Source organism: Lutzomyia longipalpis, chromosome 2 (genome assembly GCF_024334085.1).
Source record: "Lutzomyia longipalpis isolate SR_M1_2022 chromosome 2, ASM2433408v1".
In the NCBI taxonomy this organism is placed as follows: Eukaryota; Metazoa; Arthropoda; class Insecta; order Diptera; family Psychodidae; genus Lutzomyia; species Lutzomyia longipalpis.
In genome coordinates this window covers 15,709,793-15,724,048 of record NC_074708.1, presented here as the reverse complement: position 1 = coordinate 15,724,048, position 14,256 = coordinate 15,709,793, and the positions used below count along the sequence as shown (strand labels likewise).

Sequence of the window (14,256 nt, the reverse complement as noted above, 5' to 3'; positions counted from 1 at the left end):
TTTCGCTTTATCTGTTTGGGAAATATGATATTTTGAGCTTTTTCTAAACCCTTAAGTGACTTTTTTAACCCCGCTCTCCCCTAGACTAATCTGTTATTTTATGTTTCGCCTTCATTCAGATGAGAAGGAAAAATGCTTTCTCTTCTATAGAATAATGAGAAAATAATACTTTGTATGCTTCCCCTTAATATCTGATCTAACACCCTGATTTGATACCTCATATAGGGGACAAAAATAGTATGAAGAGATATTATTTCATGTACATAATAAAATCATCTTTTCATACAATCTTCCTGCTGATGTGCATTATTGATAAAAACATTAAGTGTTTGAGAGGAATGAGGTAATAAGAAGGTTTTTCTCGCTTTTTCTTATGTTTTACAAAACAAGAAGTAGCCCACGGTTCCCCTATAAAGGATGTTATGCATAGTATATGGAAAATCTCTGTCAATTCTCTTTTTTTTCGTATAAATCCAACTTCCTATGACTTCCTCCAAGGATTTTAAAAATATTCCAATAATTTATAAAACATTTCTTTAATATCTAATGAAATTCATGGATTTAAAAGCTGAAATTGATCCAATTTTCTCCGTACATTATGAATAAAGTCCTTTAATGAATAATTTTAAACCACCACAAAGTATATTTTCAAACATTTCATCGGGATTTGGTTAATGTCATCAATGCTGTGTCTCAAATGGCTTTGAAATGTTTGGGGGGATATCTTGCTACCAACACCACATAAATACGATACTTAATTGGATATTTTATTCATCGTGTTCACTTCCATTTTGGTACCTCTGCTAATTTATTAATTTCATCGCCTTTTCCAAAATCTCCCAAAAGAAGGGGTTTATACACAATATAAATTTTGCAAGAAAAGGGATGATGATGGGTGGGGGGTATTGAGTTAAATAAATGAAAATCATGCATTTTCGAAGAATATACCTTTATTCAAGATAAAAGAAAAATCTCGCAATGTGATTGTCGTTCGCTCTTGGCATTCACCGCGTGCCTTATGGATATATCAGATGAACATAGAGGCCTACAGTGAAAACCAGGAGAAAAACGAGTAAAAGGATGCATAAAATGATTTTACCTTTTTCCTTCTCGTCGAGTTGTTTCCTCTTTTTGTCCACCGTAACAAGGGCCAAACCCTTGGAGTTGTGTGTACGTGGAGACGCAAACGAGGGGTTCACTGTACCCGTCAGTACCTGGGGCTCGCGCGCTCTTCATTTCGATTAACACGCACACATAAGTAAAAAAAAAAGCAAGGAAAGGTGAGCCCAGAGAGTGAGAGAGAGTTGGGAATGTGCAGCTGTCATTTCTTGAAATAATTTCCAGAGAAGAATTCCTTACACCCCTTTTTTTCACCGAAAATCACAATTAAACGCAAATTTTTGCAAGGTAGCTCCCAGTGGGTTTTTCTCTCTGCATTCGCAAAGACGGGCGTTGTATGGCACAAGATTGCAAAAGTCGTTTGCGTGGTGTTGCAAAATAAGGATACACTGTTGAGAGCACAAAAGAAATTTTGTATACGTGAATTTTGCTGAAGGCGCACATTTTCGGGGTTTGGCGTCGTGATATTTTTGCTCACACAAAGAAAATAAGGGTGTTTCCGCGCGGTGGAGAACACTTTTGGGGAACAAATTTCAGATACAACGTCTCACGGGGTGGATGGAAAAGGGAAAATGCGGGAAAAACGGAGTGCGGGAAATTTCTCTGACGACAACCACGGCACAAATGGACAGGAAAAAGTGGCTAAATACTTCATCACTAGTGCGTTTTGATTATTTGAATGCGTACTATTTGATTGAAGGGCGAATTTCTAACCCTCAGTGCAATATGTGTACATTGTTCTTTTTCATATATAATACAAAAATCTCCTATGTAGTGAAATGCCTCAGGGGTTTTTTTTCTTCTCTACCAATTCTCCAGGGATGGCAAACAATTCGTACAGAACACATTGTAGGATTTTGTTGGGACCGAAAAAAAGGACACTTTCATTTTTGCCTAAAAAAGGGGTGGGGGGTATGCCGGTCGCAGGATGACAAACTCATATAGGGCTGGATATCTGCTGGGGGTGGTTGTGCGCCATGCTTTTGTTTTAGGGGAGGAAAAATATAAAGCATTAATATTCAGCACCATTTCTGCACATAAGATTATATGTAGTGTATTATGTATATAATCTGTCTGTTGCGTAACCAAGAGTTTGAATTATGAGTCCTTTTCCCTCTCTCTACGACCCAAACGTGTATCCTCCGTCTCACTTTTGTTCCATCATCCATTTTGTTCACGAAACTTGACAAATTTTGATAAATTGCCATCAAATTGAAATGTGATCAACTGGAATATTTGTATCAATATGTTGAGGCAACATTAAAATATTGCCTATAAATTTTCATATTTATTGAGGACTTTAAAATTTTAACATTACCTCGTTCTATTTATTAAACAATAAATTTTAATTGTTTTATTCTATTTTTTTTTAATAATAAATTAAAAATCAATTTTTGACCTTTTTTGAAATCTTGTAGTCTTAGATTTTTAGATAAAATATGATTTTAATATATATTTTTAATATTTTTTGAAACTATGATTTTTTATAACTCTGATTTATTAAAATTGCGATAGATTTCCTTGCAAAAATGAAACAAATTTTTTTTCTTTGAATAAAAGTCCAACAGACTTAGAGAAAGGTATAAAAAATATATCCATAAAAAGCCATATGTGGAAAAACTAAGTTTTAAGTTTTTTGACTTTTTATGGCGTACAGTTCAATATAAAAGAAGATTTTTTTGGAACTCAGAATTATTAAAATAAGAAAACATTTTCTGTTAACACAAAAATTAAATCTTTTATCTTAAAATTTTCAAATTATTATATTAAAAAGTTTTTTTTTTTATTTTTTTTTTAAACTATTATAGAAAATTATTTTCTTTTATACCTATATTTTTTTCAAACATATTACATGATATTTTTTCTTAATTCTTAGGTGCAGAATATGGTGGTAATAAATCTTATTAAATTTGCTAAAAAATTATCTCAAATACAATTATTATTATTTCAAAATAAACCAAAAAATAGAACGATTTTTCATTCAAAAGAAAATTTAAAAATTAATCTTTAATAGACAATATAAATTTAAAAGAAATCATTTTACATTTAAAAAAACTAAAAATAAAAGAAGTGAAAAATATTTTTTTCTAAAATACACGAAATAAAAAAGAAAATGAAATTAAAAAGCAGAATTCTATAATTCTTTTACAAAAAGGATTTAATTAAAACAAAATCTACACACAAAGATCTACGTGTGGTTTTGTGGAAAATGTCTGAATGGGCGTTGTTTTTCGTGTTGCAACGTTTATCATTTTGCAGGAAAATTAATTTAAAAAAAAATTTCCTAAAAGTGTTTTCTGTTCTTTCTTTTTGTGAAAATAAAGAGTAAAGTTTTTTTTTGGAGAGTGAATGATTCAATTATGAGGAGTTGTTTGTTCTCTGGTGTGTGGGTGTGTCGTGTTGAAATTTTCACCAAATGTCCATTGTGTGTTAATAAAGATACGTGTAATTGTTCTTCGTATTTAAGGTAAAAACATACCCACAGGGATACACTTTCGCGAAAAGAAACTTTTTTCTTTCTCGTTTAAATCGTTTTTCACCACCAACAAGCTTCCGAATGTTCTTTACCGTTGTCGCTTTCTTCGCCATTTTTTCCCGGGTCTGCGGAAAATCGAATCCAATGGCGTCTCAGACGGGATGGGCCGACTTTTTTTTTTCATCACAAAAGATCTCAAAAAGGGTGAGGTTTTTTTTGTGGAGAGAAAGAGGATATTTTAAAATGAATTTGCGATTGAAAGTGGGATTTATCGATGGAATGGAGGATTAAATTTTTTTTGTAGGAAATTGAAGCACTAAATTGATCTTTTTCAATCAAAAAATTGAGACTCCGTTATGCACAAGAAAGCTTCTAGTTCTCCAGTTGACGCCTAAACGTCTACTACGCCACAGAGTTTTGGTACAGCGAGCCCCAGTCCTCCTTGCAAAACGCCCCAAAGCGTCCATTCTTTCATCCCTCTCCCGTAGCCGTGCCAACAGCTCGGGTACGAGCGAGATGGGGATGTTGGAAAAGCCGCACCAACTATCTATATAGATGATTTTCCATCTCGCGTCTGCCTCTCCCACCCAACCCTCAGCATCCCATTGAGCAACACTCAGGCGCACAAGCAGCATCCCTGCCCGTGCGCCACTCTGGTAGTTCACCACCCCATCCCCTTATACACACATATAGTTTGGTCGATACAGACACGGATCAAAATTCAAAAAACATTTTGCCTTTACAAATTTACTTTGTACCAAAGAAAAATAATAATAAAACAATATTTGTGTATTATCTAACTGTTTTTAAAATAGAATGAAAATATCTTTATATAAATATTTGATTTTGACTTTTATTTAAACTTTAGTTTGTTTTTATCAATACCTGTTTTATGTGTCTACTTTAGGGTATAAAAAACATTATAACTGAAAAATAACTTAAATTAACAATTGCGCGAAAGATCGTTTACAGTGGAGACGCCTGGTTGTGAAACAGTTTTTCTTTTAAAAATTCAATTATAGAACTTAGGTCTTGGAATCTGAATCCTGAAGCCGCAAAAATACTTCTAATATTCGTAATAAAATATAGGAATATCACAGTGGAGGCGCCTGGTAGACATTTGGTCATCTTATTTCGAAACCAAATAGGTTATAGGATTCAATGGAGGCGCCAGGTACCTACTCCATTGATCAAATAAAGAATCAAAATACCAAATAATTATATTTTTTTTCAATCTTTTTTTTTTAAATATAAAAAAAAACAAATAAATGATTTCAAGAAGATAGAAAATGAATTAATTAAAATTAGAATATGAATTATTCTCTGACCCCTCTGTATTTGAAATCAACTTTTGGTCCAATAATATCAAGAATCATTCCCCAATAAACTTTTGACCTGTACAACACATCATGATGTTCAGTGAATCTTGCCCATGGTCTGTATTATGGCAGAGAGTCGTCTCTGCCCGCACCACCCACTCTGCCGCTGTGTAGGTGTCCCGCTTGCCAATGTGGATGTTTGACACACAGGAGATGATAAGAGGGTCCTTTTCACCCCAACCATGCCACAGGGCGGGGTGGAGGGGGTGCAAAAAAGCGAAGAGAAGTTTGCTTGAGTGAAGGGATATAAATCGTATTTGGTAGCACTGGGGTGTACATAATAAAAATTTTATACACATTTTACGTGGAAACACCCACTTCTCATCTCAACCACCCTCGACAGGTTTAATTTTCCCTCCATGCCTTTCTCGTATCCTTTTCCATTCTCCTTATCCCCGCGACCACCCTCTCCGCCCATTCTCTTGGAATATTTCTTTCCCTCGCACAGAGGGTTTGCTGCACACCTCGTCCGAATTGCCCAAACATACAGTGTAATTAATAGGGATGATTTTGGTGGGGGCAGAATGAAGCTCATCTTCTCATCTTCTTTGTAAGATGAGCTTTTGGGTTTGAGCTTTCGGGAGTGTCACGCGCATATAAGAAGATATTTGTGACCTTGGTGAAAGGTCAGAAGGCCTATGTCGTAAAAGCAACCACAAAAGGGCATTCTCAATAGACTTTTTACCATCACTCAAGAATTTTATTTGCTTGACCAAATATAAAACATATCTCCGGCATCTGACATGTCTTGTAAAAAAAAGTTTGGAATTTTTTCTATGGAAGACCTTTTGTTCGTTTGTCTGATTCATCTATATGGAAAATTGTATTATGTTTTATGTCCCAAAATTGTCTAAATCGACGTGTCCAGAATAAACTTTTCTTGCACCCAAAATAAAGCATCGTAAAACGTTTAAGAAAAACCAAAAAGAATTTCCTTTACCAACTTGGGTAAGATGAGCAAAAGTTCTCAACACTCTTTTTCGGGACCAATTCTAAGGGAAAGCATTTTCCCAAAACCTTTTCATAAATATGTATTCTCAATTTATTTAATCCTGAATATTTCTGATAGAATCTAAAGATATTTATTACCCTTTAATTAATACAAAAGACTATTAAGTTATGGAGAAATTGCGAATATGTAAAGGATCCTATGAAGTAAGGACGAAATATCCCTTCGGTCCTTATTGAGTTAAATAAAAAAAAGAGAAAAAAGATCCTACATAGCCTACAGATTTCCATCACATTTTCACTCTATAATATTTTTTGTCAGTTACGACATATGTCGTCTTTGCAAGCTTATGATTTATGGGTTTAGGGACGAAGAATATCGTCCTTCAATGCCTAATTTTTATGGTCTTTTAATAAATTCTGTTATTTTTATTATGTCCTATGAATTATTAAATTTTGGCAAAAACTCTTGGCAGCAAAATTGTTAAACAATAGCATCCGTTAAGATTCTTTCTAGCCGATTTATGTATTGTACAGAATCGTAATATCGAGCGATTTTGTAGTACCCCACCCACGCTTTTCAAACTACATCAACCACTTGCTATCAAATCAATCCTTATTTAGGCTATTTTCTTTAAATAAAAATAAAAACCCACACAGACAATACTCTGGGGGAATGGACAAAATGAGATTAATCGGGAGAGCGCTGTCCCGCACCATGCCTGGGTGCTTTTTTGTGCCATATATATACGCGGGGGCGGTAAGAGATGCAGAGACAAAGGAAGCTTGTCGAAAAGCTCCTTGTTCACGGTGGGTGGGTTCTTGGGATGAAAAGCCGTGGGTAGGAGGAAATTGTTGAATTTCTTCCCAACAATGCCGTTCAATTTGGGAAGCCAGGGATGTGCAAACACAGACATAAATGTTAATAATGTGCTGTATAATTAGTTATAAAATCATATAGCATACTTCCCCTCGGCTCTCTTTTTTTCATTCCCTGCTATGCTGTTCTCGCATCTTCTTGGGCTGCTGGAGGAGAGTATGAGCTGCCGTACCCTCTGCTCTGCTTACGAGCGAGAGAGTGGTATACATATTAACCAAAGGAAAAAAAAGGGGGTTGAGTTTTCCTCCTATATTATTAGAATGTGTGTAGGAAAAGGCATATTGACGAATCTATGTACGAGCAAGTATTCCTCCTGTATGCGAAAAAGAGATACAGCTCAGAAAAGTGCCTGGCCGGTTACCCTGGTAACGTCCTGGGATTCAATGTGACGTCACAGACGGCGAACTCACGAGAGCCTTTGCGATCCATGCCATACATAAATACATGAGAGAGGCTGGGGTGCTGCTTTTTGGGAAAAAAAAAAAAAGAAATGGTCACAGAGTCACATTATATATGTTAGTATATATAGTGTGTGTACGTACAGCAGCGTACCATCTCCAAAATGAAGGAGGGTGTGGAGATTCTGGGATTTGCGGAAGGGGTGTTTGCGAGGGATGAGTGTGAGGAGCAGGGTAGAACAACACACAAAAAAACGAAATGGAAAAAATCAATTGTGATAAGTAAGAAGTCTCGGTGAGAGATAGATTCCACTCCGGGGTGTCCTATCCAAATATTTATTTAAGCATCTACCCCACCAGACACTCTTTACCCTCAGATTAATCCCAAACTCCTTCATCTCCTCTTATCATCCCCGTTTACTCTTTTTTTTTGCCCTCCTTAACATGGACCAAGCAATATAGGATCATATTTAGTTGAGTGTTTAAATAAGACTCATCCCGAACCTCGTTGAATTTTCCATTTTCCCCCAGAAGCACAGCAGTAAAATTTTCATGTATTTTCACCTCTTTTGTCTGGTGAATTTTCCTCATTGTAGGCAATCCTCGCACATGGAAACATCCAAAATTGGTAGTCACGGTGAAGAGAAAGATATTGAACAAAATTCATGCGCATGACTCTTTTGCAATCATGGGGGATGCTGGGTCTCGTATAATAATGATTTTCATCTCCCAGGATTTTCCACTTTTTCACTCCAGCAACACACAAATACACCCACAAAAACCCACCACTACCACACATATGGGGTGACTTTCTCCATTGTGGGGTGCAAAAGACAAGAAGAGCAAGAAGTGAAGGAAGTAAAAAAAAAATGATGAGCCACCACCCTCCCGAAAATTTTACTCCTTTTCTTTCACATCTCCCCGCACCCGTAAAAGGGGGTGGCGGTAAGTTGGAATGGGGAACGAGATATCGTCAATAGTACTTAATACCCTGGGCTTTTCTGGGGCGAGAACAACACAGGGACTTGAGCTGGGAGAGAATTAGCGAGAAAATGTGTAGGATGTGATCGGAAAAACAGGAAATTCCTCAAAGCTAAAATATATTTTCTCTCTAAAAGCTTCTTTTAGAAATCAATAAAATTACCACCAGATTGGCAAAAAGATGTTTCACATTGCTGTGAAATCAAAATGTTTTACATTGGAGCGAAGTAGATAATATGCAATCTTTTATAGTTTTGGCAACTTGACTGTAGCAACATCATCATGTATCAGCCAGCAGGATTTTCAGACCGACAATTTCTCTTTGAATCGATATTAGCTATAAAATCATACACAGAGAAAAACCAGAGGGAGAGAGAGATATTTCTCGACATACAAGCACTAATACGAAATCAATATTTGCTAGAGAAAAATTTAAGATTGAGAAATATGATGAAAAACGGAGAGAAAAGCTTTTTCTTATACTTCGTTATATTAATTGCATAGTTTGTTCAAAATATCTACTTTATTCCATTTAACACGTTCAATGCCCACGGCCGCTTTTTAGGTGGTATGACCTGGCACCACCCGGCGCCTCCACTGTATGCTTACATTACAAAAGGTAATAAGTCTATTTAATTACTTAAAAATTATCAAAGGGATGAGTACTAGGCGCCTCCACTTGATTTGCAAGTTGAATCGAAGAATAATTTTAACCCGGCGCTTCCACTGTAATCTTAAGGCCAATTTTTGTTTAAAATTCATGACTATCTCCCGTCTTCATCACTATCCAATTGTTTATTTAACTCTTTGTCTTATATAACAGTTGTTGTCAATTTGTAAAACAAATAAAAATAAAAAATTTGAGAATATTTAACCCATTCTTGATTACGGAATGATATATCATGCGCAAAAATAATCTTTTTTTTCTGGAAAAAGTTCTCTTCTGGTTTTAGCCCGGCTGTTACTTTTTTTTTAACTCTACAGTTGGTTCTAATTCAATCATAAAAACGATGTTTAGGAAAATGACGTCATTTTTTTCATTTTTTTTTTAATGATTTTTTGGTCCGTGAGTTCAAATGACATTTATTGGTCCTGGAAAACAAGCTTACCCTGGCAGTCTATGTGTTAACAATTTCACCAAACTCTGCAATCAATTTATTAGATAAATTAATTGGGTCATTTAGTTACGTTGCAGTTTTATAATTCTTTGATGTTTTCTGACTATAAAAAAAACTATTGAATTTTTAATGAAATGATTTAAAAGTTTAATTATAATTTCGTTATTTAAATAGAAATTTTCAAATGTTCAAAAGAAATTTATTCTGCTTTCATCAGTGAATGGTAAATTCATTAAAAAATTTCTCTTTGTGCTCATTGCAATTTTTTATGCTTTTGATGTTTTTTAATTAATTCTTTTTTTTTTTTACTTTTTTTGCTGCCCTCTCATTCTTTAATTAAAAAGTTTGCAGATTAATAGATTTTCTACTCATGCGAGAATTTAAACATTTTAAGATGAAAATTCGTTTTATTCTCTCTCATTTCTTTAAAAAATATAAATTATAGACTTTAAAATTATTACACACCTACTGACTAATTTCCTAACAATTACAGGTACCTACCTAGATTTAATATATGTAGGATAGGCTTATATGTAGTTAGATGTTTTTGCCTATATCTCCTGAGGAAATGTGCCCACATATCATTCTATTTTATCACCTTAACTATTCAAAACTTTTTACCCCCTGACCAGATACGGAAAGTTTTTGTTTTGGGTCTCTTGGGGTGGTGTCCCCAATCGATAAATGGCTTCACATCCACCACAAAAGGCAGGAGCTGTGAGGGGGGGGGGGGTGGGATTGGTCCGAGTATCCTCAGGAGATGTGAAAAAAGGGGGACATGAGATTCGCCGTGGGAAAGTGAAATGGCTGTCCGGGGGCATTATTGAATATTAAGTGATAGAGATCAGGAGTCTGTTGCCGGAGAATGGCCTCTAAACTCCAATCACGTTTTATCTCCATGGACTTGGCACTGTAATTAAAATCATCGATGATTTACAGTGTATTAAATCCCATTCGCGTTGTCATGGGAACGCACCCAAATCACCATCCAGGAGCGCATCTGTTCGCGCGTCTGAATTGCTCACGGAGTCCTTTGTCCTCACACACAGCTCTCGTTCTCCGGGTTTTTTTTTTTCACCTTCCACCCTCCTGCTTTTCGGTGGCAGAGGCTGCTGCTCTCGTGGCAGGTCAGATGAGGGAGCGATTTTCATTGATTTGTCCCTCCGGGGATTTTATGGGTTTTCCTTCTTTTTTTTGCTACTCCTCCCTCTTTCCGGGGATACCTACATCCGGTTGGGCCCTTCTTAGCGGAAAGAAAAATTTCCTTTAGGTCAGAGAAGATTTGGGAAGCTTCATAGGATGGGGTTTTTTTTGTTAGCGCTAATTTTTTTTTTGCACAATGAAAACCCATCGAATTTATCATGACGGTGTGGAGGAAATTTAGTGTGAGAGCGAGACAAAGGGTGAGATTTTTCTGTGGTAGAGAGATCCGGAGTCAGACGGAGGGGTCCTTGCTATGTATGTTATGTATGATATGTACATAATTCCTATGTACAAAAGCACAAAAGCAGACGCGGATTTGGGGTGTGTGGAAAATACAACGAAAAAGAGACGCAAACGCCTAAATTTCGAGGGCGTCTCTCTGTCTCAATGGAATCCTGCGTCTATGAATGTTGCTCCTGTGTTGGATGCTGCTTCATATCGTTGTAGTTGTGCCACAATTGTCCTGATGTGGTTGAATCACAATCAATGAGAGTGCCAAAACAATTTTCGTGAGACGCTCAGTGCGAGAGTGAGTATTTGGGGGTGGTTTTATCCTTTCTTCAGTGCATTAGAAACATTTTCTTTTTAAATTAATAATTTTTGTGCTCTTTTGTAGCCCACAAATGGACGCCCATCAGCCCTATAACTTCCACTTGGGAGCTGCTACGCATACAGTAGAAGGGCCCAGTGGGAGTCCACCGCAGAGTGTTCCCGGTCGAAGGACACCACTTGGGGCTGTCGGTTTGGGTGGATTTTATGCCCATGGTTCGCACCCTGGGTCGTCAATGCATCCACCGCAGAGTTCTGATGAAAATCGCCCCAGTGGGACATCCGAGAGGGGCTCCAGCGGTATTTCTGGGCAACCTGTACCACCAGGAAGTAAGCCCAAGAATCGCCAAGGGAAATCAGTTAGGCTCAACATTAATGCAAGGTGAGATAATGCGAAAATGGGGAGGGGGTGGGAGTTATGTAATTATATAGTTTCCAAATTTTAAATTAATTCATTAAGATTTTAGAGATTTTACATAAATCCAGAATGTCTATCCTTTGAAAAGAACGTAACCTTGTTATGAACAATTTTCACTCTTAATTCGTATAATTCGGGTGAAAACCATTGAATTTCTAAGCTAATAAATTATGCAAACTGAAGAAATTTTAATTAATTTAAATGTTATTTTTTCCTGACAGATTTCTTTTCTATTTAAAGCCGTTAACTTCTAAAAGAAATTCATCATGTGTTAATTAATTGGATTTTTGAACTAATTATTGTTTATGATTTGTTAAAAATATTTCATTAGAAAAGACAAGAATGTAAAACCATTTTATTCTACATTTCTTATCAAATTTTTTAAATATTCTTCAATCGATGATTGAAAAGCTTTGTTTGTCATTAGCCCTTTATATTTTCATTTTTTAGCTATGATTTCTAAAATTTTCAACCGGACATGCTAAATTAGGTTTTTTTTTATAAATCTTTTTTTATTTCTTTTAAAATTATCTAAAAAGCATTAATTCAAAACTTAATTAAAAACATGTGAGGCGTTAGAACATTAGAAAATGACCGACAAACGTTAGAAAAGGCTTGGAAATACAATAAAAGGGGAGCTTCAAAAGCCTAATTCACATTCTAGCTTATATTTTGAAAGTTTTCGAGGTTTAATCCTCTGTGTATTCTCTAAGAAGCATTATTAAATAAGATTTTTCTAGTATTGAGGCTTTATTAATGAAAAATCTTTCGATAAAACAGCTTTAAAACAATAATAAATAAAAAAAAATTTCTGCATTTCACAGAACCTGTAAAATTTCCATAAAATAAAGGAATAATTGATTTTTAAATGTTTCCTTTGTAGAGAACGCCGAAGGATGCACGATCTCAATGACGCCTTAGATGAGCTCCGGAGTGTGATTCCGTATGCTCATTCGCCATCCGTGAGGAAGCTATCAAAGATTGCTACTCTACTCCTTGCCAAAAACTACATTCTTATGCAGCAAAATGCCCTGGAAGAGATGCGACGTCTTCTGGCCTACATCCAAAGCACAACCGGTGCTGCTCCACTCGATTTAGCCTCCTTCCCAGCTGCGGCAAAACTCCAGCAACTCCTCCAGAATCCACCGGAGCAGCCCAATTGATTCCCCTCCAAAATTTTCTCTTCGCAACTTCTTCGCAACAACTATCTAGTCATTTTTCTTATAATTTTTTTTGTGGAATAATTTTGGCGTATTAAAGACATTTTAGAAAATACTTTGAAATTTTAATTACTATGTTTCTACAAAATGTTTATTTCTTTTATGTTCACTGTATTTTCTTCTCTCGATGAAACATTCATTTTTTTTTAAATAATAATTTTATAATCTCTTAAATTAATCAGAAAAAAAGTAAATTTATACATTTTCCTTCCTTCATCATCTTTGCTCTCTATTCTATTTTCTTTTCATTTTATCTATACAGTGTGGGTGGTCTTTCTTATGAAAAAAAAAAGCAAAAGAAGTCGACTTATTCACAAAAATAAGAATAAAATCTTTGATTTTATCATTATTTCTTCACATATAATTTTACTCTCCAAACGATTCTGGATTTTAGACAAAGTTTACTGTATTTTGTTTATTTTTACAAAGAGTTTGTTCTTTTAAAGGATAAAAATATTTATTGTGAGTAAAAAAACAATTAACGAAACATTAGCAAGAATGCTTTATGTATGAAGAACTAAAGAAAATCACAATAGTGATGTCATTGTTTACGTTTTTAATTTTTAGACAAATTTTTTGCTGAAGTTTTTCAGCTAGATTGCATTAGAAAATGGTTTGCTTGGAGATTTTTTGTCTTCTTTTTTTATCACTTACAAGATTACTCGTGACTCGATTTTTTCTAAATTTTTAAAAAAAAATTTTAAAGTGTCTGAAGTGATGAAAATTTGAATTAATTTGATTAACCCTTCGCATCCATTGGGTCAATTTTAACAATTAATTAACAAACACGTAAAATATTAAATAACGAGTTTTAATAAATTTTCTATGTTGCAAATTGATTAATTGTTTGTAGAGAAGATGCCAAAGAAGACATTTTTGACTGAAAAATATCCTCTAAAAAGTATCCACCAAAGAATAAAAATCGAGATAAAGAGACCAAAAGTTTTAATGTTTCTAATTTTTTTTCCGACACAAAGGGTTAAATCAATTTTTTTTGCATGTTCTACTACATATCTTTGGGGCTCTAAGGGGCAAATTATTTCGCCCTATTTCCTGCTTCCACCTCCACGTTGGTGAGCCCTGGACTCTGGAGCAATACCAGAGACAGACGGAAGAGGGAACCTTGGTTAGGCGAGCTGAATCATACTCTCAGATCTCGGCTACCAAGGATCTGTGCCAGTAGTCAGGCTGGCACAGTAGGGAGGTGTGCGGATGAGCGAATACACTGAAAGAATTTTAACTTTTCAAGTACCAAATTCGACATTTTACTACTTATTTTGTACTTGGATAAGCACCAAAATTCTTCTTCTTCCTTTTTTTGATTTTTAAGATATTATCGATATCGATATTCAATATCGATATAGAATCTTCTTCTTTTTTTCTTTTCTCATGAAAATTGAGGAAAATCATCTCAACCCCTGAAGAAGCAAAAAATGAAGTTCCTAATCCCCAGGAAGAGCCGAATTTCAGGAAAACACCACACATTTTGTATTATTGTTTAACAAATATAACCTAAAACTAAGAAAAAAAAGAAGAAGAAGTTTCAGTTGAATAATCGGTTTTTGAA

At 35.2% G+C, this 14,256-nt stretch overlaps 3 protein-coding genes across 7 annotated transcripts in view; 1 reads left to right on the top strand and 2 right to left on the bottom strand.

The window, feature by feature from the left end:
• LOC129790865 (UNC93-like protein) overlaps positions 1-14,256 on the bottom strand; it is a 1,060,245-nt gene that overhangs the window by 201,572 nt on the left and 844,417 nt on the right. The gene's annotated exons all lie outside the window — the stretch shown is intronic.
• Positions 1-14,256, bottom strand: part of LOC129790850 (cleavage and polyadenylation specificity factor 73) — a 566,536-nt gene that overhangs the window by 201,572 nt on the left and 350,708 nt on the right. The gene's annotated exons all lie outside the window — the stretch shown is intronic.
• Positions 9,226-12,744, top strand: LOC129790940 (class E basic helix-loop-helix protein 22). The gene is made up of 3 exons (XM_055828794.1): positions 9,226-11,031; positions 11,119-11,433; positions 12,353-12,744. The coding sequence occupies exons 2-3, from the start codon at positions 11,126-11,128 to the stop codon at positions 12,630-12,632; spliced, it is 588 nt and encodes a 195-aa protein (XP_055684769.1). The 5' UTR covers positions 9,226-11,031; positions 11,119-11,125; the 3' UTR covers positions 12,633-12,744.